The sequence below is a fragment of the Rhagoletis pomonella genome, unplaced genomic scaffold, assembly GCF_013731165.1.
Source record: "Rhagoletis pomonella isolate Grant_MI unplaced genomic scaffold, Rhpom_1.0 Rhpom_scaffold_01364, whole genome shotgun sequence".
Lineage (NCBI taxonomy): Eukaryota > Metazoa > Arthropoda > Insecta > Diptera > Tephritidae > Rhagoletis > Rhagoletis pomonella.
In genome coordinates, this window is record NW_023459918.1 from 22,031 (window position 1) to 45,881 (window position 23,851).

General features: G+C 40.2%; 4 protein-coding genes across 5 annotated transcripts; 1 reads left to right on the forward strand and 3 right to left on the reverse strand.

Moving 5' to 3' along the window:
- The first annotated feature begins 1,781 nt into the window (after positions 1–1,781).
- On the forward strand, positions 1,782–4,282 carry LOC118752285 (T-cell activation inhibitor, mitochondrial-like). 2 transcript variants are annotated; one of them, XM_036487157.1, is made up of 3 exons: positions 1,784–1,968; positions 2,024–2,577; positions 3,149–4,282. In XM_036487157.1, the coding sequence occupies exons 2-3, from the start codon at positions 2,029–2,031 to the stop codon at positions 4,094–4,096; spliced, it is 1,497 nt and encodes a 498-aa protein (XP_036343050.1). In that variant the 5' UTR covers positions 1,784–1,968; positions 2,024–2,028; the 3' UTR covers positions 4,097–4,282. The 2 variants fall into 2 exon arrangements, with proteins under 2 accessions (XP_036343049.1, XP_036343050.1); XM_036487156.1 differs by having other exon boundaries at positions 1,782–2,577.
- A 454-nt stretch (positions 4,283–4,736) lies between these two features.
- Positions 4,737–6,104, reverse strand: LOC118752282. Its single transcript, XM_036487153.1, has one exon. The coding sequence runs from the start codon at positions 6,102–6,104 to the stop codon at positions 4,737–4,739; it is 1,368 nt and encodes a 455-aa protein (XP_036343046.1).
- Positions 6,105–9,173: 3,069 nt separating this feature from the next.
- Positions 9,174–23,710, reverse strand: LOC118752286 (spectrin beta chain, non-erythrocytic 1-like). The gene is made up of 11 exons (XM_036487158.1): positions 23,240–23,710; positions 23,031–23,177; positions 22,535–22,913; positions 22,324–22,463; positions 20,644–22,254; positions 14,669–20,546; positions 14,394–14,594; positions 14,185–14,326; positions 13,980–14,117; positions 13,215–13,748; positions 9,174–9,972 (listed from the first exon to the last, which is right to left on the reverse strand). The coding sequence occupies exons 2-11, from the start codon at positions 23,111–23,113 to the stop codon at positions 9,725–9,727; spliced, it is 9,354 nt and encodes a 3,117-aa protein (XP_036343051.1). The 5' UTR covers positions 23,114–23,177; positions 23,240–23,710; the 3' UTR covers positions 9,174–9,724.
- LOC118752287 (spectrin alpha chain-like) lies at positions 23,265–23,801 on the reverse strand (the record flags this gene model as incomplete). Its single annotated transcript, XM_036487159.1, has 1 exon — positions 23,265–23,801. A coding segment is annotated over one exon (526 nt), but the record flags the coding sequence as incomplete, so codon positions are not given.
- Between the last annotated feature and the right edge of the window lie 50 nt (positions 23,802–23,851).

Here is a 23,851-nt window from a genome sequence, read left to right on the forward strand (position 1 = left end):
TTTTTTGAGCTGTGACCGGCTTAGTAAATTAGCTAAACATACATATATACATACATACCTTTTCACGGGATTATCAATGTATTGAGTGCTGAAGTACTCAGAGATAGCATTTCGCACTTCGACTGGCCCACTAGTTGGTCCGTATTGGAAGAGATAAGATAAATTTTCCTTTTCATAATTCTAAATTGAAATGCAGATATTCTATACTATGTACATGATGTGCATATAAAGATATTACATTTTATACTGGAAAATTACTTACCAGACGATGCTTCGTAGCTTCTTGAAATATATCACAGCAATTTTCTAACAAATCTGGACCTGGAGCTCCTACACCTAAATTTAGGATAAGGTCGTCGTAAACATTCCAATCAGTTCCATCAAATAAATGTTTGAGTTTGCGATCTAGATTCGTTTGTGACATTTTACTGGCTAACCAGAATGGTGAGGCTGTGGAAATTCGCCTTGGGCTGTGGTATGTAGCAAGAGCTGTCAAAAGTTAATATATTCTAAATGCTCTAATCTGCCCACAATAGTTGCGTTCCAAATAACTTCGTGTAAAAACCTGTTAAACTCTCAAATAACAAAATTACTCTCTTGAAAGTGAGGAGCGAGAGCGAAACAATAGGTTTGTTCGTCGGAAATCCAGCAAGACTCAAAATATCAGAGAGTAAGAAAAAGTTCTCTCAAATTCTCTCTCTTGTTGAGAAACGTGCAAATTTCTGCACGAACGCAAATTTGCAGAAATTTGGTTACGCTGCCAGCTGGTGTCCACGGTTGCATTTCAAACATAATACATTTTTATAGAATTTTTAAAGTTCTTTCAGATGGACAAAATCAGGATACACATGTATATTTCTTGTTGTTCTGACTTTCTTTAACATACATTTCAATTTCTTTATCGTACCAGCTGGCGGGTTTCTTAAATCGACTCTGGTTGCAATTGCATTCCGATGGCGAATACAAGTTTTTTCAGCCGAGTTAAGTTAAAATCATTCGAATTAACTAAATTAATTATATCAACAAGTATTTACTTCCTTTTTCATAAAAAAAAAATCGCTGGTGTTTATAAATTTTTGAATTTAACGAACTTATTTACGACTACGAACTTATTGTAGAGAACTGTCACGTTGCTCTCACAATTTTCGAGTGTTGGATATTTTTTTTGGTCTGCACGAACGCAATTTGAGCAAAAGTCATGATAATTCGTACAAATTCGTACAAATTTCTTGCTCGCCGAACAAACCTAATAAAAGTCACCTGGAACTCGAAAAACCACTTTTCCTGTAACACTTCCATTTTTTTCAATGTAGAGCGCCATGGAGACGATCAAAAATCTTTATCAACCATCTCGCGTTATGCTTGACAAAAAACAAGCGCACTTGCCTTCTGATCGTCGTGGTGAGCAAGTGCGCTGACAAGAAAAAGAAATTGTTTGTTGAATTGACGTGTTTATTTGAACGTTTACGGGCTAGACAAGAGCCAACCTCACACATATGCAATGCTTGACGTATTTATTTGATTGGCTCCGTGGCGCTTAATGTTCTTTGCTTTCTGTTTTTGTTTACAACTGCAACCCTGCCTATCGTTTGACACTTTTCATGAACATGCGGGAAAAAATCTTCTGACTATCGGGTATCGATACGAGTACTTTTTTTCGATACCTGCCCAGTACTTGGTTCAAAAGTATCGATGCCAAAGTTAATTGGTATCGAACGAAAAGTATCGAGTATGTATTTGTATTTATTTATTCGTATCGTTTCATCCCTATTTGTTCATCAGCTGTTGTGTGTTTTGTTCCTTGAAAACATACATATTTTATTTTAGTTATTTCTACGCATATTCTGATTTGCAAAACGATTTTGTTTTTTCGTTAGTGTCAAAATTGAATTCCAGTGAATAAATCACTGCAAAATTGTTTCAAATGTTTATTTGAACGATTTGGTGTGCAGCATCAACGGTTGGCCAGTAAGATATGTATCCTTGACGATACCTACCTACTTATATAATTGTTTACAAATAGCTAAGATGCTGTTGCGCTTTAATTCAGCTGTAGTAAAAAGTCAAAACCAATTACCACCCTCAGCTTGGTCTCATGTTTTATGGCGGCACATTAGCACGGAATTGACAAATGCATTGCGGCCGTTTTATTTTGCGGTACATCCAGACTTCTTTGGTCAACATCCGGTTCAGCGCAACGTAAATGAGAACTCGTTGAAACTTTTGAGTGCGCATATGGAGTTGTTGTATGAGCGAAAATATCAGGCTTTGTACGAACCTAAAACATTACAGTTTTACATACGAGACGGAAATGCTAGTTCACGAGATACCTTCAAATTAATCAAGGTAACATTAGACCGAAGTACAAAGGATCCGAAGTTAGTGGTACAGCGTTTGTTGGAATTATGCAATCTTCCGACGGATTATGTTAAAACCATCAAATCAATGCCGGTTACGTCAGCTACGAGCGCAACAGCAACAGCAGCAGGTTTTACGAATGCCACAAGCCCTTTCAAAGCGGGAAACGACTACAACTATGGATCACAGTTCTCCGGCTTCGAAAGTTCTTTCTATAATGTAAGTTGATTGCGCGATTTTTTATTACAAATTTTCATTATTTCTCGAAGCATCGATTTTTATAAAAAAAGCTCTTTAAAAATAGAGAAGTTTTATTATGCATTCAACATATCTTTATTTTCTTTTAAAACGTATAGTAGCACACATTTGCTCTTACTGTGGGCCATTGTTGTTTCTTTTTGTTTGTGACATGTGGTGCAGCAGATTGTGAAAGTGATAAATTCAGTTGAAGAAGGCCTCCATTAATATCCCCACCGAGTTTTATACAAAAATTCTGTTTACTTTGATATATATATGTATATACATATATATATGATATAGCTATTGGAATTCTCAGCCTAAGTTGACTTTGTAAGCATTAAATTAGAGGAATACATATACAGATAAATTTGATAAACTTTCCTTTCCGTTTGGTTTGTGTAACCACTCTATGCAAGATAACTCATACTGCTTTAGCAAGGAAAACAACATACACTGACGTGAATCCTTAATTTTGTACATAATTTGATGATGCATATTTTTTATTAAAAAATAAAACCTTTGAATTAAGAATTTGCTTAATCCTTTGTAGACCAAAGAAGAGCAGAGGAAAACATTGGACTCTTGGTTAAAAAAGAATGCACCCATTGCGAAACTGCGAACTTCTGATTTGGATGATTTAAAAGAAGAGGTAATTAAGTTGCAGCAGGCTGTTACTAAACGATTGGGTCTAAAAGATATTCGTTACGATTGCGGTTGGAATTATGAGCATTTCCGTGGGTGCTTAAAATCCCTAGAGCGCATGGCTAATTTGCATTCTGATGAAATGGGAGCAATGAAAAATCGAGTTCTAGTATTTGCGCCTTTCACTGGCGTCAGCTTGGAGGGACATATAATGCTATTTACGGGCGATGTACTGACCAGTTGGATTGATTTCATAAAAAACATTCCACAACATGATGAATTTTTAAAGAAAATACCCCTATACGAGAATACGCTGTCTCAGGTCCTCCTTAACATAAAAATTGGTCGAAGAAAGTTTATGCCCAAACAACAAGCTCGAGAATATGCTGCACATCTGATAAAAGTGACAACGACACTTGGGGACTACCTTACTGTGAATAAGTTCCCAAAGTCGTGGCCATCCACATTGGCCGATTATGAAATCGTCATTGAGTCGGAGGCAGGCCCGCTAATGGTAAATCCTACAGGTCAATTAATAGCGCCGGCAACATGCCCTGGATTCATGTTAATCGATTTCATTACCACCAACTTGGATGTAGCTAAGGAACGTACGGAAAAATATCTCACACAGAAGACGGTAGAGCGGCAATTGAAGGCACAATGCCTACATCAATTACGTTTACATACTTTGACCAAAGATGACTCCGTTACTCCAGATAAAATGATAGAAACTATGAACAAACTATTAGAATATAACGATATGCGCTTCCGGGAACTAAATTTACACATTACGAACTACTACTCTGTACTGACGGATGGAACTGTTTGCATACCCTGGGACTTTACACCAAGGTAGCGTATGTGTTATGGCGGTTAGTGAGAAATGAGGTAGAACCTATTTTAAAATTTGGACAGCAATTACTACGCTCATTCAAAGAATTCCCCATTATTTTTTTATGACTTAGCCTGTATAAAAACGAAAAGATTATGTTACTAATTAATAAAATGCCATAATGCTCTTTAATGCAAGTTATATAAACAAGTATTTTGTGTATTTTACTCTATATATACATATATATGCACATATATAAATATTTCTACTTTTTTAAGCAAAAATAATGGTTTTTTTTTATTCCGTGACTGGAAAGTTATACATTTATTCATCTCTTCCGTGTGAAAAAATCTAAGAAAACAACAAAACATTCAAATATTGGGGAGGGGGAAGAACGCTTAAGTTTGGGCATACAAATTGAGCTTAAACTGCGAATCGATTTTCGGCCCAAATTCTCGAGCTTGAGTTCACTCCATCAGTGAAACAATCAGAGCTTCTGCTAACTTTTTATGCATCAGGCCCCTTATTTAACAGCACTTTTAACAATTCAAAGATTTGATACCTGCGGGGTTTTCAAGGTATTTACTAGCATTATAAAATACGCTTTATTTATATATATTCTGTATGATTCAATAAGCAAATTTTACTATTTTCTCATCACCATTTAGATCATGTAGCTGCAGTCCTCTATCCGCCAGAGACACTCGTTTTTATACAACTGAAAGTCCTCCACTCGGCGTGTGTATACATACTGCTCTGATTTGCTCCACATTGTTTGATTACCGCCACAAAGGTATTGACGCATACTGGCGTCCATCAATGCAACGCTATTTCCAACAAATACTGCCTGCCATACGCTTGGCGGTTCTGAGCTGTACACGTTTTTAATGAATGCTGGTGGCATAGAGCTATTGACATTGGAATAATTTGTTTCCAGCTTTATATAGCGCATCCAGAATGTGCTATAGAAAGTATACCTGTTGCCCAGAAGACGCTCTATTTGGAAAACTGAACGATACTTGTACCCACTGGAATACGTGCACATCAAAGCCGTTTGTGCGCACTCGCTTAGGTAGCCAAAGCTGCCAGTAGTGTTATGAATACAAATAGCGCTGGCTTTGTGCAATGCAACCATAGATTCCGGCATGAAATCACTGATTTGCTTCAAGTACTTTGGCAGCAACTTGCCCATGTCACATTCGCTTAAGAGTTGCTGAACATCACTGTACAATAGCAGTTGAAAGTCGCTATTTCTGTTTAAAAATGTTAAATGCGCTATTAGCCGTTGATTAGAATTTAATCCCAAACAATTGAGGGCATTTGCGATACTCCTATCGCTTTCCAACAGCTGTGCAGCATCGAATGTAACATTCAAAACTTCCTCAAAAATATCTTCATCCAATTGATTCAATTGGCTGATCACCTGGCGTACTAGAGGATAACTTGTGTCGTTGGCGCAAATGATATTTGTATCATTATAATTGGCGGGGTGCAGTGGCACTTCAAGCAATTGGGCACTACGCTCAATGAGATATCCGCGAACTTCCTTCTTAAGTAACTGAAACTGTCCTAGATTGTGAATGCCGTGCTCTTCCAGCGTAATATTTCTCATTGCCAAATATAAATCGATGACATTTCTGGGATCGTACAGCATTTTATTTGCTTTTAATTTTCGCCACAACACTTTGAAGGCAATATAATGCACAGTAGAGTTTTGGGTGTTATTCGTGAATTGACCGATTAAATACAGTGCGAGTGGCCATTCACAACTATCTACCGTGTCCCACAAAATATTCTCTAATTCATTCGAGGCATCCCGATTGCTGTTGGTAGAACTGTACCAACTGTCTACCACATTCTTCTTCGACAATGATTCCTGGCGAAGCAGCTCGTTGAAGAGTCTAATATGCACATCCATTAGTGTCGTATTGTTGGCTCCTTCTCGTCCATTAACCTCCAATACATTTTGGTCTTGCGCCAGCACTTGGCTTAGGAAGAAAACTGTAATTATAGAAATTATTAAGGCGACCATTCTCGATGTTTGCGTGCAGAATAACTACTCCGTGGCTAAACAAAAACCGAATGATTTCAAAATTTGGTTGTACTCGTCGTTAAATACCTCGCAAGCCTAAATAATTGGCTCCCTTATCGCAGGAAAACGATTTAAGGTGCATTATGCTCGCATTTACAATTAAATGGCAAGTTTCTAAAAACACTATTTAAATATTGACTCTACAATCGTATCATTGCTAATTAAATTCGACATTTTTTTATTGGCCGTTAGGTAAATGGAGGTGGGCGATGAAAGATGTGAAGCTGGGCACCGGAAATCAAGGTTTGTTTTAAATATACATTTCATATGTATGTATGTATGTGGGTAAGGGTGCATGAAGATTTTTAGTTTACGTTCAGCTTTAGGTAATAAGATCGGATTGGCTTGTGTGCTACCTTTACATAATGCCGTAGAATTTATATACATATGTATATATCGAGATTTTCAGAACATAGCCTAGATGCCTTCAAATATAAATTTATCCAAATTATCATCCGATGGGTGTCCCTGGAGTCAAGATGTCTTGGACTGCCGTATTTTACAAATTTTTATCACATTTTGGAAAAAATGTTTTGGCTATATGAGGTGGAATATTCTAAACAAAATGGCATGCATGTTCAATTCCCTCACTTACTAAGTCACATGACGCCTGAATGTATGCAACGTTGCATTTCGGAGCACCTCTGACTAAACCAAATAGAGTGGTCATCCGAAACGTATGTACTAGAAAACTATCCAAAATGGTTTTGAAACGGATGTGCTTTAGGCTGTTTTCCTGTTTTCCTGTCTGATAAAATTTTCGTTGAAAACGATTTCATTATGAACTTCACAGAAACGTTTTCATGGTTACAGGAAACCAAACAAAAAACAATTTTAAAATTCAGCAATTATTTTAATTTTAATAAATACTTTTATATGTACAACAAATAGTAGCTCGCTCCTCTGCGGTCGTTTTCGGATACATTTTTCTACTAAAGTGTGCATCCGATCCGACAAGTGTATTTAGAAAGGTACCGAAAATGATTGTATAAAGGATACGTTTTAGCTTAATTTTCTGATCAAATTTTCGTTGAAAACGATTAAACTTTTCATATTACTGATGGCCATAGTGTAATAATAAAAAGTGTCGTCAGTAACTTAACCTCACTGTTACTGGCCGCATTTTAAAGTAGTAAAAAATGTACTAATTCTTTCTTACTTTTACCCATTTGTGCATACTATTTCTAAACAATTGCAGAAAACTATATACCTAGTTACGGGGTTTCAAGTATGAATATATCGTCACTACATACGAATAAAGGCGCTATAGTGTTTTGACGGCGAAAAAAGACACGTAAAAAAACTTTGCGAAAAAAGATGCTTCAACTTTTGAGCTTGCGCCTTTATTCGTGTCTAGTGACGATATGTTTGTGTCGAGCTCCACACGTCTTGATCATATATGCATGTATTAGATCTAACAAATAAAAAAATTCGTAAAACGAGGCGATTTCCTACAAGGCTTGTGATGATTTTTGAAATATATCAAAACACATAAAAAGCACAAATATCCTTGAATTCTTTATTTTAGATCGTAGTTACGCAATTTAGTGCATCAACTGTTCATTTGACTTAATATTATGACAATGTAGCAAAAGTTATTTAATATTAAAAAACGACTATATACGAATTCTGTTTTAAGTCTTTCTATTGATAACACCGATATTTTTTATTAGTTTTTTATTTTATTTTTTTTTAACCACTGAAAACTGCCGTGTTAAATAAATTGTCATTCTATTTATACTTGGCAATGTTTGGTTCTTTTCTGTACATACATATTTTCTGCCGCAATCTTTAAGGGAAACACCGATCGTCAAAGTATCCCAAAATGGAATCGGCAAACGCACGATAGTTTTAAGGGTGACTATCGATACTATCGATAGTATCGACCCATTTCATATGTTTTTTCTAAATCCATTTATTTTTCGTTATCTTGCTTTTATAAATTTGTTTATTTTAGCGGCTCACGGTTGCATTTTAGTATCGAGAAATATTGCGTGTAAACAGTCAAAAAGCGATTTCAGAAATTTTCCCTACAATTCGCCTTTCGGAAATAAAAAAGTTGCTTTCGAAAGACACTTTACATGAACGGTGCCACTGCTCATACAAATGCTTTCTGCAATTTCTCAATTTGACAGTCTTTTGAAATACACTGAATTGTCTGGTCTGACACGCTCTTAAGACGGCAATGTAACCGCTGCTATTTCCACGCTTAAAATAAAAAAATGGCGCTTTTAGAAATAATGCCATGAACCAACTAAATAGATCACCCAGCACGGCAACCGCGTATTTGTAATTGCATTTGTGAAAAAATAAATAATAGTTGATAACGTCATTTTTTATTCGGTTGGAAAAAAAAATTTAAATTTTTTTAGTCTCCATAGCGGAATCTCAACTTTTAACCGTGCGAAACGCCTTAACCATTTCCATTCAGGACCAAAATTATATGTGATATCTGCCGTCTATTGCCGATTGAGGGTGAGACAGGAGAAAAAATATTTCATTTGATTTAAGGACCACCCTAATGTATATAATGTACAGAGCACAGTGTTGTTGTTGTAACAGCATACAAATTCCTCAAAGAGTTTTTGGGGAAGGATGTTGGAGTGACAGTTTTTGGCCAGACATATAAGGGTGGATCGTTCGGGTTATGTAGACCGACTGTTGTTGTGGGAACGATAGCGCACACGCTCTTCAGCGTAAGTGTATTAATTGACAATTGCTCGTTTGCAGGAATTTCTTTTTCGCCGCTTTATTACTATGACAAAAGTAGTCAGTCCGCTGGGGTATAAAATACGCCTCTACCAAAATTGCTATACTTGCCCTTAAATACACTGTTAAATAAAAACTCGCCAATTAATTAATTACAGTACGTTTTCAAATTGTATATATTTTCTCAAACATAAATAATCGACATTTAAGGGGCTTAAATCAAATAATTAAACTTTTACAAGCAAAACATACATGTAAATGTAATTTATACTTAACACTTTGTTATTGCAATTTTTATGATTTTTCGCAAATTGCCTTTTTCTAAGTGGGAAATCAAAATTTGAAACAAGTGTACCATACAACAACATCTATGTATGTATGTATATGCATGCGTGTACGTACTAATTTCAATTAAGTTATTTTTTTTTTGTATTTTTTTTTTTTAATTTGTTTGCATACTTTTAATAAGAGAATAGAAAAATTGCTGACTTAATAGGTTTTATTAATTAGAAAATATGTAAGTAGGCATTTAGTAAATATATGGTATGTATATATGTATATATAAAATAACAACGTGAATATATTTCATAAAAGTTAAAGTAATAAAATAAATAATGCTCCTTTTTTCGCCGGCAAATTGGCTTACTCCGCCATATTCTACATACATACGTATGCATATATTTATGCAAATTACCGCCGACTGCAGTTTTGCTCGTAAATAATGCTTCGGGGTCGTAACATTTCAATGCAATTTCGTCATTTGCTTCTAAAATAACAGTAACGTTCGTTTAGACGCTTCGTTAACAATGCAACCACACCACACATACGCTTCTTTGTGAAATTTCGTCCGATTATTGTGGCGTTTGGCTTGAGCGACGTTTATCCTTGTCTTTTTCCTTATCGCCGCCTTTGCGACCAAATATCCGGAACATGCCGCTGCGGCGCTCCTCTTTACTTTTGCTACCCTTCACACCAGACACTGAAGAGATGGACTGAGCTTCACTTTCGCTGGAACTCTCCGCCGATACGCGAGAGAAACTTATGGAGTCTGGCTGCAGCGAAACTGGACGATTACTTTCGAAACGTGATGTGCCCCAGCCTGTGAAAATAATGTAACGAGTTAATTTAGTGAATCGTTCGAAGTTCGAGTTGGTTAACAGGATAGTACGACTAAGTTAGGGTTCTACTAAATACATATATATATATATAAGACCACGCAAAAAAGCCAAGAGATATGTATTAGGCAACGGCAGGAAGAAAAGCTTAGCTCCACTTAAGTCACTACGCTAGCTAGATATTTATGTGGCTATTTAAACAATATTAAATTTTAACCATAACCATATTTACTTTGCAGGCTGTTGCGTAGATAAGAACGGCTCAGTTTTACCGATTTAAACGCTGGTCCTTAAGTTTAAGACATGCAATAAACAAAAATAAAGTAAAACATGCTGGAGGGATCGATACAAATTTGCTCAACATGCAACAGGGAAGTGACGAAGGTTTTTCTTAGCTCCATTTGCAATTGAAAATAATTAATAGCCGATTTCTCAGTTGATAAATAACTATAAGCCAACAAATAATTAGTAAATCAATAGTTAACTGCACAATGTTGGCATATTAAATATGAGTTAATCATCTATTAAGTACACTGAGAAACTGACAAGAGAGAGATAATCTTTAGATTTTAATTAAACGTCCACTGAAAAATCGGCTGTAAATAATACATTTTTCGAATAATTTGTAATGGTATTTTTAGACAGATTGTAGAAAATAATCGAGATTTAAAGCTAACTTGATTTCTTTTAACCACCATGTTTTATACATATCTACATACTCTGTGTGACCTTTACATAGGAAAAAAGGAACATGGCTGGGCCACGCAATGAAAGTGATACATAGTGCGCTTCGTAATGCAGAATTCTATATAAATTTTTTTAAATTTATGTAACATTGTCTTTGTTTTTGTCTCCGCCTTTGTCATTGCCATTTGTCTTTAACTTTGCCTGCTGCGTAGCAAGTTTCGATAATTAACACTTAAGGCCGAGGCCCCGAAATGAGCGGCAAAGCGGCGAGCGGCTTAATATAATTGAAGTGGTCGAGCAATGAGTTACATTTCTGTGTGGCCTCGGGTCGGTTTCTCTGGTTTTGGTTAACTCTAACTGCAGGTCAAACATCGTTATCGACTCCATAACGTATAACAGACCGTCGCTAACGAAGATATTATAAATGTGTGTGCGTGAATGAATTCGGACATTTTCTGACCAAATCCAGGAGCACGGGCACAAACTAATTAATGCATATAGGCGATAATAGAGAGAAGAAGCATCACTTTTTCACTTTCACTTCAAAAATTTGGCGCTTGACACATTTTGCTAAGTGCTTGATGGATTTTCTTTTCCACTTTGCGATGTGTTATTGTAACACAAACGAAGTGACCTACGGTTTCAAGAAGCCTCCGAATGGCAGATAGTTTTTTTGATAAGCTTTTCATTGCACAAATAAGTATGTATATGCGTAGGTGTGCCATTGTCTGACGAGGTTCCACCGCTAGTAGTAACAATCTCTTTAGATGGATATGGATTAAATGGTTGAAAATACATAGGGGGTACTCTCGGAGTCTAGCAAAGTCCTTGCACGGATTGCATGGTTTGCAATCGGTTGCTCCATAGGAAAACCGGTTTTTGGGCTGCAATCCGTGCAATCCGTGTACCGTGCAAGGGTCTTGCAAGACACCGAGAAAACCCCTCTAGATAAAGAGATTCGAGTTTACGTAGTAAACGCGCATTGAACGCAGACTACTTAGCAGGCATGCATGGCATCGAGTATTAGCATGTAAAAATTCATGTTGTTCTCAAAAATCCCAAAATATCTAAATAGGTAACGGTACCCAATAAGCAGACGGTACAGCAGGTAAAAGTTCCATAATAGAAGTACATACATACATACATATATGCAAATAAATGCAACACTTGTCACTTAAATATAAAATATCTGGAAAGTTGATAAGCATGTAGATAAGTACATACGCACAATGCACGTATAATATAATATCTACATAGAATAAAACGGAAGAAAGCAACCAAGTATCCTTTCGTTGTACTAAGTACAACCCACGACAAAACAAATTTTGTCAACATTTTGAATTTTGTTTTGTTTGTTTAATGTTCATTATTTTTTTTTTATAAAATATAGCTCATTATATAACAAAAACAATTTAAGTCCAAATTTCAAAGTTTGAAAAATTCCACACACTTTCATCAACAAAATTCCAACCTTTTTAATTAGAAATTCTTGAAAAATTGTTGGTACTAAGTTTTTTAGATCTTTAAATTTAGTAATGCAACTTCAAAGTTGCTAAAAAATCCCGTTGATTTTTTAAAAATTATAATTTTTTTTTTGCTGAGGGCGCTATGCACTTTCATCCATATAAAAAATGACTATGTATGAAAGACAACACCAATAGCAAAAAAGAAAAAATTATCAAAAATCAACGAAATTTTTTAGCAACTTGAAACTTGCATTTTATGAAACTAAAATAATAGGCTATAAAACAGGATATCTAGATTTTTTCTAAAAATTCTGAATGAAAAGTTTGAAATTTTGGTGCAAAATTTGTTGAATTTTCCTAACTTTTTAATAAAGTTTAGAATTTAGATTTATAGGTTTTTTGTAAAATAATGAGCTATACTTTTGTAAATAAAAAAATAATGAGCGTTAAAAAACACCGCCCAAAATGTTAATGTGCTATCTGTTGTCGTGGGCTGTACCTACATACATACATACATACATACATACATAGATATGTACATATCGATCATTTACTTCAATTGTATAGATGGTGTTATAATGCCAAAGATATAAGTTCGTTTTTACTATGGGAGTATATGTAAATTCAAAACTTTTAAAGTCAATTTTTCGAGTTTTGCTTTTTTGAGTTATGACACTATTGAAGTAAATGAGCGATATGTATCTACATACATACATACATGCGTTCTTATACTATATCTGTGAACTTTTGAAAAATCAACTTAAGTAATTTTGCCTGTTTGTGATTTCTTAAATAACTTTTAAGATGTTGTTGAACTTCTGTATGATCAATCAATACTTTAAATTTTGGAAAGATGTTCGAACATTTAGTGGTTTAGAGAAAAAACGGCCGAACTCTACTTAAGTTGTTCCTCCAAATGTCGTCAGATATGAAAGATCAAGATGCAATTAAAAGTGTGTAAGCGGTTAGAAAGAGCGAGAGAGAGAGAGAGAGAGAGAGAGAGAGTGTGTGTGTATTTGGGTATAGGTGTGAGTGGCTGTGTTTGAGTTATGGATGAGTGACTGCTTGCTAACCGGTTCCATCGTTATTGTTCAAGCCCATGTAACTCGGATTATTTATGGAGTTGTTATCGGTAGTGAAATGCCACACAGTGCGACTAGTCGCCGTTGTAGTAGTTGTCGTCGTTGGCGACGACCCGGTGTTATTCGTATGCATCATGTGTTTACCATTATTGTTGTTGTTGCTGTTGCTGTTGCTGTTGCTGCTACCACTTGAATTCGAACTTGTTGAAGTGGTTGTGTGTAGAGTGCGCTTCGCGGCTGTGACACTCGACGGAGTGCCGATACCGCTCGATTCTACCTCAATGAATTTGCGCGAGGCATCCGTGCGTCCACCCGCTACGGGAGTGCGCGACGTCACATGCTGCTGAGTGCGCATATAGCTTCCTTGTGACGAGTACATATCTGACGGTTGTTGGTGTTGTTGCTGCTGGTGCGGATGCTGCATTGCGGCAGCGTTCAAAGCATTTATACGCTGTTGAATTTGTGGATGGTGCGAATGAGCGCTTCCCACAGGTGGCATAGTCGTAGGCAAAGGTGGAGGATTTTCTAATTTACGTTTTTTTTTTTTTTGGGTGGATTGATCAAGAATGAACGTATGAATGAATTGGTTTACATACATACATACATATACAGTAATTGAGAGCTAATATATGTACTAAAAATTCTGGGATTTATTCATTGATATCGCTTTGGACAAGGACAATTGATTTTCGTGTTAAAAAGGTGGTTGACGTGAATTAGAACTAAAATCGGATTAAACCGAAAGTGCGTATTTACCTGATTGTCTAGCCTCACTGTTGCGTTTTAGCACTACATTGTCTTCATTTGAACCGTTTTGAATGCCGGAAATGCCTGCGGGTAATGTGGAAGACTGCAATCGTGTTGAGTTGCCGCCATAGTTGGATTCGCTCAAGTCTGTTCAAATATGGTGCAGTCAATTAAAATGTATGGAGTCCAAAAAAAAAACGCAAAAAGATCTTACCATTGCTGGAGCTGTTTCGATTTCTCAGCACTACTAAATTTTCGGTACTTTGTCTATGTGGTACTGGCGGAGGTGCACCTCTGGGTGGTATTGGCGGCTTCTGCTCGAAGCCATACGATGCCGTTGGAGAGGATGGTGAAGCCTGTTTGAATTTATTTTGAAATTGATACTAAACCCGCAAAAATTCATCAACAAAATTGGAAGCATACCCTTTGTTGCTGTTGCTGTTGCATTTGTTTTTGCAGGAAATTCATTTGTGGTGTCGCTGAGCTTGCCGACATACCGCTATTGATCGAGTCGTTGCGTGAGATGGCACGCCTTTGCGAGTCCGGCGACGATGTTCGCGAGCTCACCGGTGACTCTATCTGACCACTGGCTACCTTAATATCTGGGAAACTGTTCGACTGTTGCTGTAAGAAAAAAATATATATATATCCATTCAGGGAGGTCCTTCATACCTTTATCCACAGATATATTTGTATACCTTCATTGATTCATCGTAACTCAGAAGCTGTAGATTTGGTGGCAGACTAGCATGGAAAGATATCTTACGCACCCAGTCGTTCATGATGTCTAACGACGGCGCTTCGAAGAGGAACTCGGATCCGTCGGGCAGCTTCAACCTGAATACGTACTTCTTTTTGGTGTAGTCTTCGGCGCGTTCACATTTGGCGCCGAGTATGTTGACTGGAGCGTTTGCCGTTTTCTGCTGCAGAAAATCATTTTCATCTTTGAAGAAGCACAAGAGTTGACCACAGAGTACTGTATGGAATTGCTTCCAGGAACGCACTGGTGCCTTTTTGCCGCCCGATTGCAGGCCATGTTTGCGCTCGAGCATTCCTTGTATTTCGACAGGTGGCAGATCGAATCCTTCACCTTTTTGGTTCTTGCGGAACGATTGCGCACGACGGCGTGTGGTAAAAGATGGTGTGCGTTTCGGTTGCTTTTGTTGTACCTTCATACTTTCCGCGCGTTTCACATTGGTGTCGGAGCCGCGACGTAAGCGATCACCGAACATGCCGCTCGAGCTGCTCTTCTGCAGTGAATACTGATCCTCGTCGAAGGGTGAACGTAGTGGCGATGCGGAAATGGCTGGAGATTGCGGTATGTTGTTGGTGTTGACAGTGACCATGGGCGTGGAGAAGATGGGCGTCTTTTCTTGGGCCGCAGCATTTTGGCGGTTTTCCAATTGCTTCTCCGCGCGCCTTCGTTCATCGTTGAGTCGCTGCAACTCTTTCTGTTTGAGCATCTCGAGTCGTTCCTTCTCTAAGCGTTCCTTCTCCTTCTGTTTGGCAAGTTTCTCGCTTTCGACTTGTTTGCGGAACCGTTGCTCAAGCAGTGTAATGCGCTTGATAGCTTGGAACTTCTCCTCTTGCGCGGCGACGGTTTTTTCGAAGTCTTGATGACGGCGCAATAAATCTTCAACCTGCGGTATCGAATCACCCAATTTGGCATCTTTCAGCAAAGGTTCGCGACTGATTATCCAGTTTTCGAGAATCTCAGCATCCTTAAGGAAGATTTGCGTATCCAAGTTGAGTTCGTAGATCTCTTTGCGCTGTTGCAGTGTGTTTTTCAAAAGTTCGTGCCGTTGCTGTAGCACTTGAATCTTCTCTTCGATTTCGTGTGCAAGAAAATGCTTCTCATTTATTAGTTTCTGTCCATCTGCCGTGAAGTTAGCAAAGGTCTCATCGCGTGCATGTATCTCTGCGTGGTGTTCTTTCACGCTAGCCAGCAATGACTCTGCACCTGCCACAGTTGTTGCTAAATCTGGTGCTGTTATCTTGGCCAGCATCTCATTGATCCAGGCAATCAAGTCACGATATTCATCGAAGTAGGATTGCAAATGTTCTGCCTGTTGCAATTTTTCTTTGCGTGCGTTTGTCTTTTCCATTAGGTCGGTCCATGCTTCTACCGTTTCGTCTCTTTTCACTTCGATGTGCTCCCTTGCGTCTGGATATACTTCCCCTAGTTTTGTAGCTTCCACAAGCACTGAATCAACTTGTTCTTTGATAGCCACAAGTTCACCTTCGAATACCGAGTGCTTGCGGCTCAACGCTTGTATGCTCTCCAAATCTTGTCCGTAATCCTCTGAGATAAGTGAAGCCTCCTTCTCGTTGATCAGCGAAATCGTTTCATCGGCCACGCGATCATAGACGTGCACTTGTTTTGCGCCAGCCAGTGCGTCTTGCCGAGCATTGACTAGATCCTTGAGCTCTTCCCACAGTTGCTTGGTCTCGTCCCGTTTGGCCTTAATTGAGGCGCGGTAGGGATTATTCTCTTTGATAAGCTCATCGCCGTGGTTCAAACAAGCTTGCACCCGTCCTTGATTGGCATTCAAATTAGATACGAACGACTCGAACGCCAAGATTAGTTGTTCAACGTGCTCAACGTCCTCACCATAGTCCTCAGATGCGGTTACCGCCATCTGATCGCCAATCCACTCATGCAAATCTTCAGCCTCGCGCAAGTACTCGAACAGTTTTTTACATTCGCTCAAGCGCACTTCACGGTCTTTAGCCAGTCGCAGCAACTCTTCATACTGTCTTGTTACTGTTTCATTCTTCGTGGTGATATTGGCACTATCGAAGTGATTACGCTCAACCAGGCCGGTGGCAAGTTTGTTGACCTTCTCTATAGAACTCTTAAACGCTATCAACTCGCGTTGCAGTACTTCCAGTTTCTTTTGATGCGATTGCACGGAAGTCTCGTCACGACCATAGTCGCTGGAAGCAAGTATCGGCCGTTTTTCACGTGTCCACGCTTCGGCTTCATTGGCCTCTACATAGAACATTTGACTCTCTACCGCGTCTAAAAGCCGCAATCTACGTATACTGGCGACATCTCGCAGGTTAACGAGTTTCTTCTGCAGCAAGTCGCACTTGTATTGCACCTGTTCACTGGCGAAATGGTCGTCGCGTATCATCTGGTGGCCACGCTGTAAGAGCGCTTTGATGAGTGGCTCCTGAGAAAGAATCTCGGCCTCGAGGCCCTGATGTTTCTTTTGGAGAACTTGCACAGCTATGAGACTACTACCCAGATCTTGCGCATTGGCGATTGCCTCCTTTTCTGTAAGCCATTGAAGTTCATCTTCAGCGTCACGCAGGAATTGTTGGAGGCTCAACGAATCTTCGAGATTTTCCCGGCGAATGGTAATGGGTTCATGTAGGGTGCGATAACGCTTGATTGTTGTCATAGCACGCTCGTGAATTTCGTCCTTAAGGAAGTGATCGGCTTGGAAGAATTTTTCGTCGGTCTGTTTGATTTGGTCGGCCAGGTCGTTATGATGCGTCACGTCGGCTTCAAGGCGCTCATGTTTTTTAATCAAATGATTTACTGTGGCTAGATCTTTGCCATAATCTTCACTCGACAAATGTGACTCCACTTCGTCCATCCAGTTATTAAACTCATCCAGACTGCGGTTGAATGCCTGCGCTTCGTAGGCTTGATTCAGTTTCTCTCTCTTTACCTTAGATGCCGCCTTCAGTTTATTCCAATCGCTTTCAAGCATTTTCAGTTGTTGAGCTATTTCCTCCTTGGCAAAGTGCTCGTCCTTGATTAGGCGCTCGCCTTCATTGATTACGTCCTTAACACGCGATGCATTTGTCAATAATTCGCTGTCAAAAGTGGTGTGCTTTTGAATTTTACTTTGCAAGTTGTTCGGCTCGCGGTAGTTCTCATCCAGCGCCACTTGCATTTTTTGTACCAACCAACGGTCGATTTCATATAGGCTACGAAGAAATTCGTGCAGTTGCAACGATTGCAATAACTTTTGTTTACGTTCCAGAGATAAGGCGTTCAGCTTCTCCTTTCGTCGCAGAACATAGCTCAGCTTTTCGGTTATGACATCAGCGTCCTTGGGATCACCTTCTAAAATGCTTTTCGCGAAGTTTTGCAGTTCGGTAACGTTGTCCGAGTCTAACAATTTCTCAAAGGCGTCATGCTTTTTGATCAGACGTTCCACAGCGGGATAGGAATCACCCAAATCATCGTTGTTCAGGAAAGCCTCCTTGTTAGCCAGCCAGATCTCAACCTGCTCTACCTGAGCCTTGAATAAGTGCAGTTGATGTGCTTCGGTCAAATCCCTGGCGCGTTCATTCCACGCCTCGTGCAGAGTGCTATGCAAGTCCTCAAGTATCATCAAATATTGCTTCACGTTCGCTGGTTTTTTCATGCCACTGAGTGTTTCGCCATGAGCTTTTAAATCTTTGAAAGCCTTATCTCGCCCGTCAATTTCCACCTTACGCTCCTGGTGTAGCTCCAATTGCGTCTCGCAATCATTTATAGTCATCGGCGCTTGAGCAGCATTCATTTTCTTTATCATGTCGTTAACCCAGAGCTCCAGCTCCTTTACGTCAGAGACAAATTTATGTACCAGATAGGCATCATTGAGAATAGCTCGTCGTTTTACAGATAAATCTTGTAGATTTTGCCAGGATGTGCGCAGCTCGTCTATTTTGTGCTCGATGTCTGTGACGCGGTCGGGATAACGTTTCAGTAGAGCCTGCGCAACGAGTTCATGCTCGCCGATCTTTTGTTTCACTGCTGACATGTCACGCTCCAGGGCATCTTCACGGCGAATTAGGGTTTCCACAGCTGCCAAATCACGTCCTGTATCATCGGAACTCATGGCCAGTGCTTTCTCGGCAATACGATCGGCTGTGTCGTCGACATCGCGGTTGAAAACGTGTATTTCATTGGCTTCGCCGAGTAGAGCCCTGTAGGCGTTCAGTGCACCTTGCAGCTGACGCCATTTGCTGTTGAAGTCGCGACGACGCTTGTCAATATTCTTGGTCTCAGCCGGCACCTCACCTTGACTAATAAGCTTGTCAGCTAAGTTATTGATATGCTTAACACGTTGATCGTCAACACGCATATCTGAATCCACGTCATCCAGTTTGCGTGTGAGAGCATTGCAGTGCTCCAGATCTCGGCCAGTGTCACTAGCCTGAATCATCATTTCCTTGTCGCGGATCCAAGCGGAAATCTTGTCCAGCTGATTATTGAATTCCAATATGTCTTGTGCTTCTTCGAGACCACGTCCTCGATTGTCCAATTCTTCGAGCAAACTCTTCCAAGCAGCAACAACTCGTTCAACCGCTTGCTTGATTTCCTTCGAAGACTCGTGCTGTTTGGTCAATAGAATCAAACCAGTTTCTTGTATTTCTTGGATACGGCCTTGATTGGCAGCAACCTCAGCTTGGAAGGCCTGATGTTTTTGAAGTTTCTTTATCTTCTCGTCCAAATTGGACACTTCCGCATAACTGGCTGCATCAGCTTCGAGTTTCTTCTTTTTCTCGTTTATCCAAGATTCAGCCTCGGCACAATCGCGCACAAACTGGGCATATAGGAGCGCATCCTCCAATTTGTATCGCCGCACTGCGCAGAGATCCTTTACTTTTTGTCGGCGCGCCAAAACGCCCTGTAGGATTGTTTGAATGTTTGCACTGTCGTAATGACGCTGTTCAATCAGTTTGCGACCATGCTCCTGCAACAAAGCGACTTTTTCTTCTTGTGTCTGTATGAGACGTTCGAATTCGTCATGTTTCTTTATCTGGTTTTGAACGTCTTCGACTGTCTGACCAAAGTCCGAGCTGCTGAGCGCGGCTTGTTGCGAGCTTGAAAGATTGTCAATTTGTTTCGCGTCGCGTAAGAAACAGAACAGATCAATCTTCTGTTCCAGCATGATCTTCTTCTTATTCCATGCCGCATGTAACTTCTGACGTTCGTCCAACATAGCCGCGCATTTTTCTTCTACTTCTGCAGCAGCGTAATGACCAGTTTGCACCATCGAATCGCTTAACTCATTCAAGTAGCGGAATTTATCCTCTCGTGCTTCGATTTCACCGTATATAGCGTCATGCTGGATCTTCAACGCAGTCGCACCAGCTGCATCGCTGACATGCTCTTCAGCCTGCAGAGCGGCTCGCAGGTGAGACGACCACGACATGATGTCACGTACATCTGTAAGGAAGGACTGCAGATCCGAACTGGCGGCCAAGCGATCACTGCGTGCTCCGGAGCGCTCCTTCAAATCATTCCAAGCTGCTACGACCTTATCTTGTTGTTGAGCTATGGCAGCGGCGTTCGAGGGATATTTCGATTGCAGGCGTACAGAATCCTCAACCAAAACCTGCAGTTGTGCTTCCAAGGCGACGAGGTCATTTTCGAAACCTTCGTGTTTTCGCAACAGTGCTAGTGCTGAGTTCAAATCTCTTCCGAGCTCAGAGGAGAGTGCTGCATTCTTGTCTTGGATGCGGAAGAGCGCCTCAGCAACGTCGCGATGGAAACGATGTATTTCTCCGGCAGCGTGTAACTTTTGCTCGCGTTGGTTGAGTAATTTTAGCAGATTTTCCCAAGATTCCCTAGAATTAGATATATAAGTATGAATGTACATACAAATCTCTTATTAATTGGGGGGGAAATGGAAATACGCGTGTAGCATAATGATGATCTACTCACCTCAACTGTTCTTGACGCCTCTCCACATCTGTGGCGTATGGACTCTCGGTGTCGATAAGTTTCTTGGCCAGTACTTCACACTGATTCACTCGATCCGAACCCACTTCCACGCGATGTTTTAGATCATCGAACTTATTTTGCAGCAATTGGAGATGTTCATAGTCTTGTCCATAGTCCTCAGATGAAGCTGCCTGTTCTTGTTCCTTAATCCATTGTTCCACCTCATCCGATTCCAGGAAGTATTCGTGCATGTATAGGCTCTCCATCAAACGCATTTGTCGTTGTTGCGCCAATTTATGTAGTGATTTAAACATTTTTTCGATAAGTTGTTGTTTCGCAGCAAGAATTTTACTGTCCGGATGTCCAGCGGCCACCATGGCGGCACAATTGTGCCCCATTTCGGTGACAATACCAGAGTACGTGTCCAGCTCCAGTTCGATTGTCTTGTGTTTGGTCAGCAATTTGGCGGCAGAGTCGCGATCTCGCCCATACTCAGTGGAGCGCAGGACGTTGCTTCTCTCACCCAACCAAGATTCAATCTCCCCGGCGTCGGACAAGTACTGCTGCGCCTTAAGTGACATCTCCAGCTTCTTACTGCGATCATTTGAATTACTCTCCAAGTCAGCCCAGGCATCTTCCAACTTAGCACTCAAGGCTTTTACATTCTCTTTTTCGGGATGATTTTGTGCAATCAGCGTTTGACCGGCTTGCAAAGCTTTGTTGATCATGGGTTGATGCCCCTTAACTTCGGCCTCGAGTTTTTTATGTTTCTTCGAGAGAGTTTGCGCTTGGTGGAGGTTTTGACCTAGCTCCTTAGACTTAGCTGCTGGCATGTGATCGTTGATCCATTGGAATTCGGCATCTAGCTCAAACACGAACTTGTGGTAATTCAAGCTCTCTTCGAGTTCCTCGCGACGTTTTTGTACTGGGTCGCTTAATAACTTAAAGCGATTTTGTATATCCTTTGTTTCATCTTTGATGTGCACTGCATTGAAATGACCTTCATGTGCCATCTCGTCACCAGTACTAACTAGTTCGACGATCTTTTGTTCCCACACCGTTATCTCAGACTCGAGTAACTGATGTTTGTTTATCAAATCTTTGCAACTGCGCAGATCGTTGCCCACGTCCTTGCTTTTTAGTGCAGCATCTAACTCGGCCACCTTTTGCTTGGCATCATCAATGGCGCGGTTATGTTCACGCTGCGACACGGCCTGTTCCAGTTTGCGTCCCTTGTCTTCCGACAGCGCCAATAGATCTCTCCACTTTTGGTTCAAGTCGACCATTCTCCTCTCCACCGCAGGCACACGATTATTCGTCGCTATCAATGCCTGCCCCTCCTTGTTGACGTTACGCAATTGACCCTCATTTGCGCGTAACTCGCGCTCGAAAGCTTTGTGTTTCTGCAGCTTGCGCGGCAAATTGGTAAGATCTCGGTAACTCTCATCGCCGGCTATTTTGGTTTTATCGCTTAACCACACGGCAAGATCGTCAGCTTCCGCAGCGAATTTGTGGAAATCTTTGGAAGCTTGAAGGGAGCGTTTGCGCTCGAAAGCACGATCTTCCACTGCTTTCCTCTTGCCTAGAACTTGATTGCGCCTATCGTCAATGCTGAGAAAAGTTTATGAAAATAATTGTTTTAGGTATGCTTTTGTTTAAGTATAAAGTTGGAGGGCTTACTATTTTTTATCATAGTGGTCATTGCCAATTAATTTATCGGCATTGTCAGAAAAACCTTTGAGAATTTTATCCTGAGCCATAAGGCTTTTCTCAAAGTCAAGGTGTCGCTTAAGTATAGCTTCAACTTCGTCGAGGGAGTTCTAAAAAGATAGTGAATGCATATTTTAATTGATAAATCAGAATTTGTCTGCACTTTTAGGCATAAACTTACACCCAAATTGTTATATTCAAGAAAAGCTTCGTGACTTTTTGTAGTGGCATCGATTTTGTCTGCTTCTCTGTTGAATATTTGCAATTCGACGCATTGTTGCAGCCATTTCTGTTTCTCCACCCAACCGCGGTGAATAGCGTCTTGTTCGGCCTTTAGACGTTCAATGATTTTAACGGTTTCCTCCATATTGGGTTTTCCATCGGACAGTTGCTTGCCCAAACCTATGACCTCAACAAATTCGTTGTCGTGAGCCTTGATATCGTCGCCCAGATCGTTATGTTTTTTCAAAAGATTGTTGGCTGTTTCAACATCACGCGCAGATTCGTCTGCATTTAGTTGATCTTTCACCGAGTCTATCCAGGCAAGCAACGTCTTTGCACTGAATAACAAATAAAAAAATTAGATTGAGGAGGAAAATTAATTTTATTCCAGCACATTGGAGAAAGAAAAAGTTTCTATTCAGATCCAAAGTAATCCAAAGTCCATATCCAATTACCTGTTGTTGAAAATTTGCTGTCCAACTGCACTTTCGATGCGCGCTCGCAGTTCACTGCCTTTACCGTGGACTTGCTTCCACATATCCAACACCTCCTGTTGTCGCTCTGTTACATTGTTTCGCTCAGCCGGATATGCATTCTTTACCCTAAATATCAAATTAAGCGAAAAGTCAGTATAAAATAGAATTTGCATATTTAATTAACTTACGAATTTCCTAGGTAGTTCACACGATTCACCTTCTCCTCAACGGGTGCCAATTCCCGCTCTAAATTCTGATGTCGTCGCTGTAGCGCTTGCACCGTTTTTTAGATCTGGGCTGATTACAGCCGTGTCCAGTTGCAGCATTTTCTCGTTCATCCAAACCTTAGCCTCATCACATGTGCGATTGAAGAGATCCACACTTGATGCTCCTTCCAGGCTCTTTTCACGTTGCGCTTTTGCGTTATTCAGACGTTGCCAAATTTGATGTATCTGCCGTTGACGTGCAATTATTTTGTCCAGCTGTGAATGCCCTTGTCGACGGAAGTTGTCGACAGCACCATCGATTTCCTCAATGCGTTTTGATGCCGCCGATAGGTCGGTTAGGAACTTTTCGAACTTTCGTTTTGCGTTCTCCACACCTTCGCCGTCATCGGAATTAATAATGCGCTCCTTATCTTTCATCCACTTCTCGAAATCATCACACTCGCGATAGAATCCGAACAGGTGTATGGAGTCCTCGAGTAACGCATGTCGTTTCTGCGCTGTATCCTGCAACTCGTCATAGGTACTATTTATGCGTTTCTGCCGTTTCTCTACACTATCGGCATTCTCGTTAAT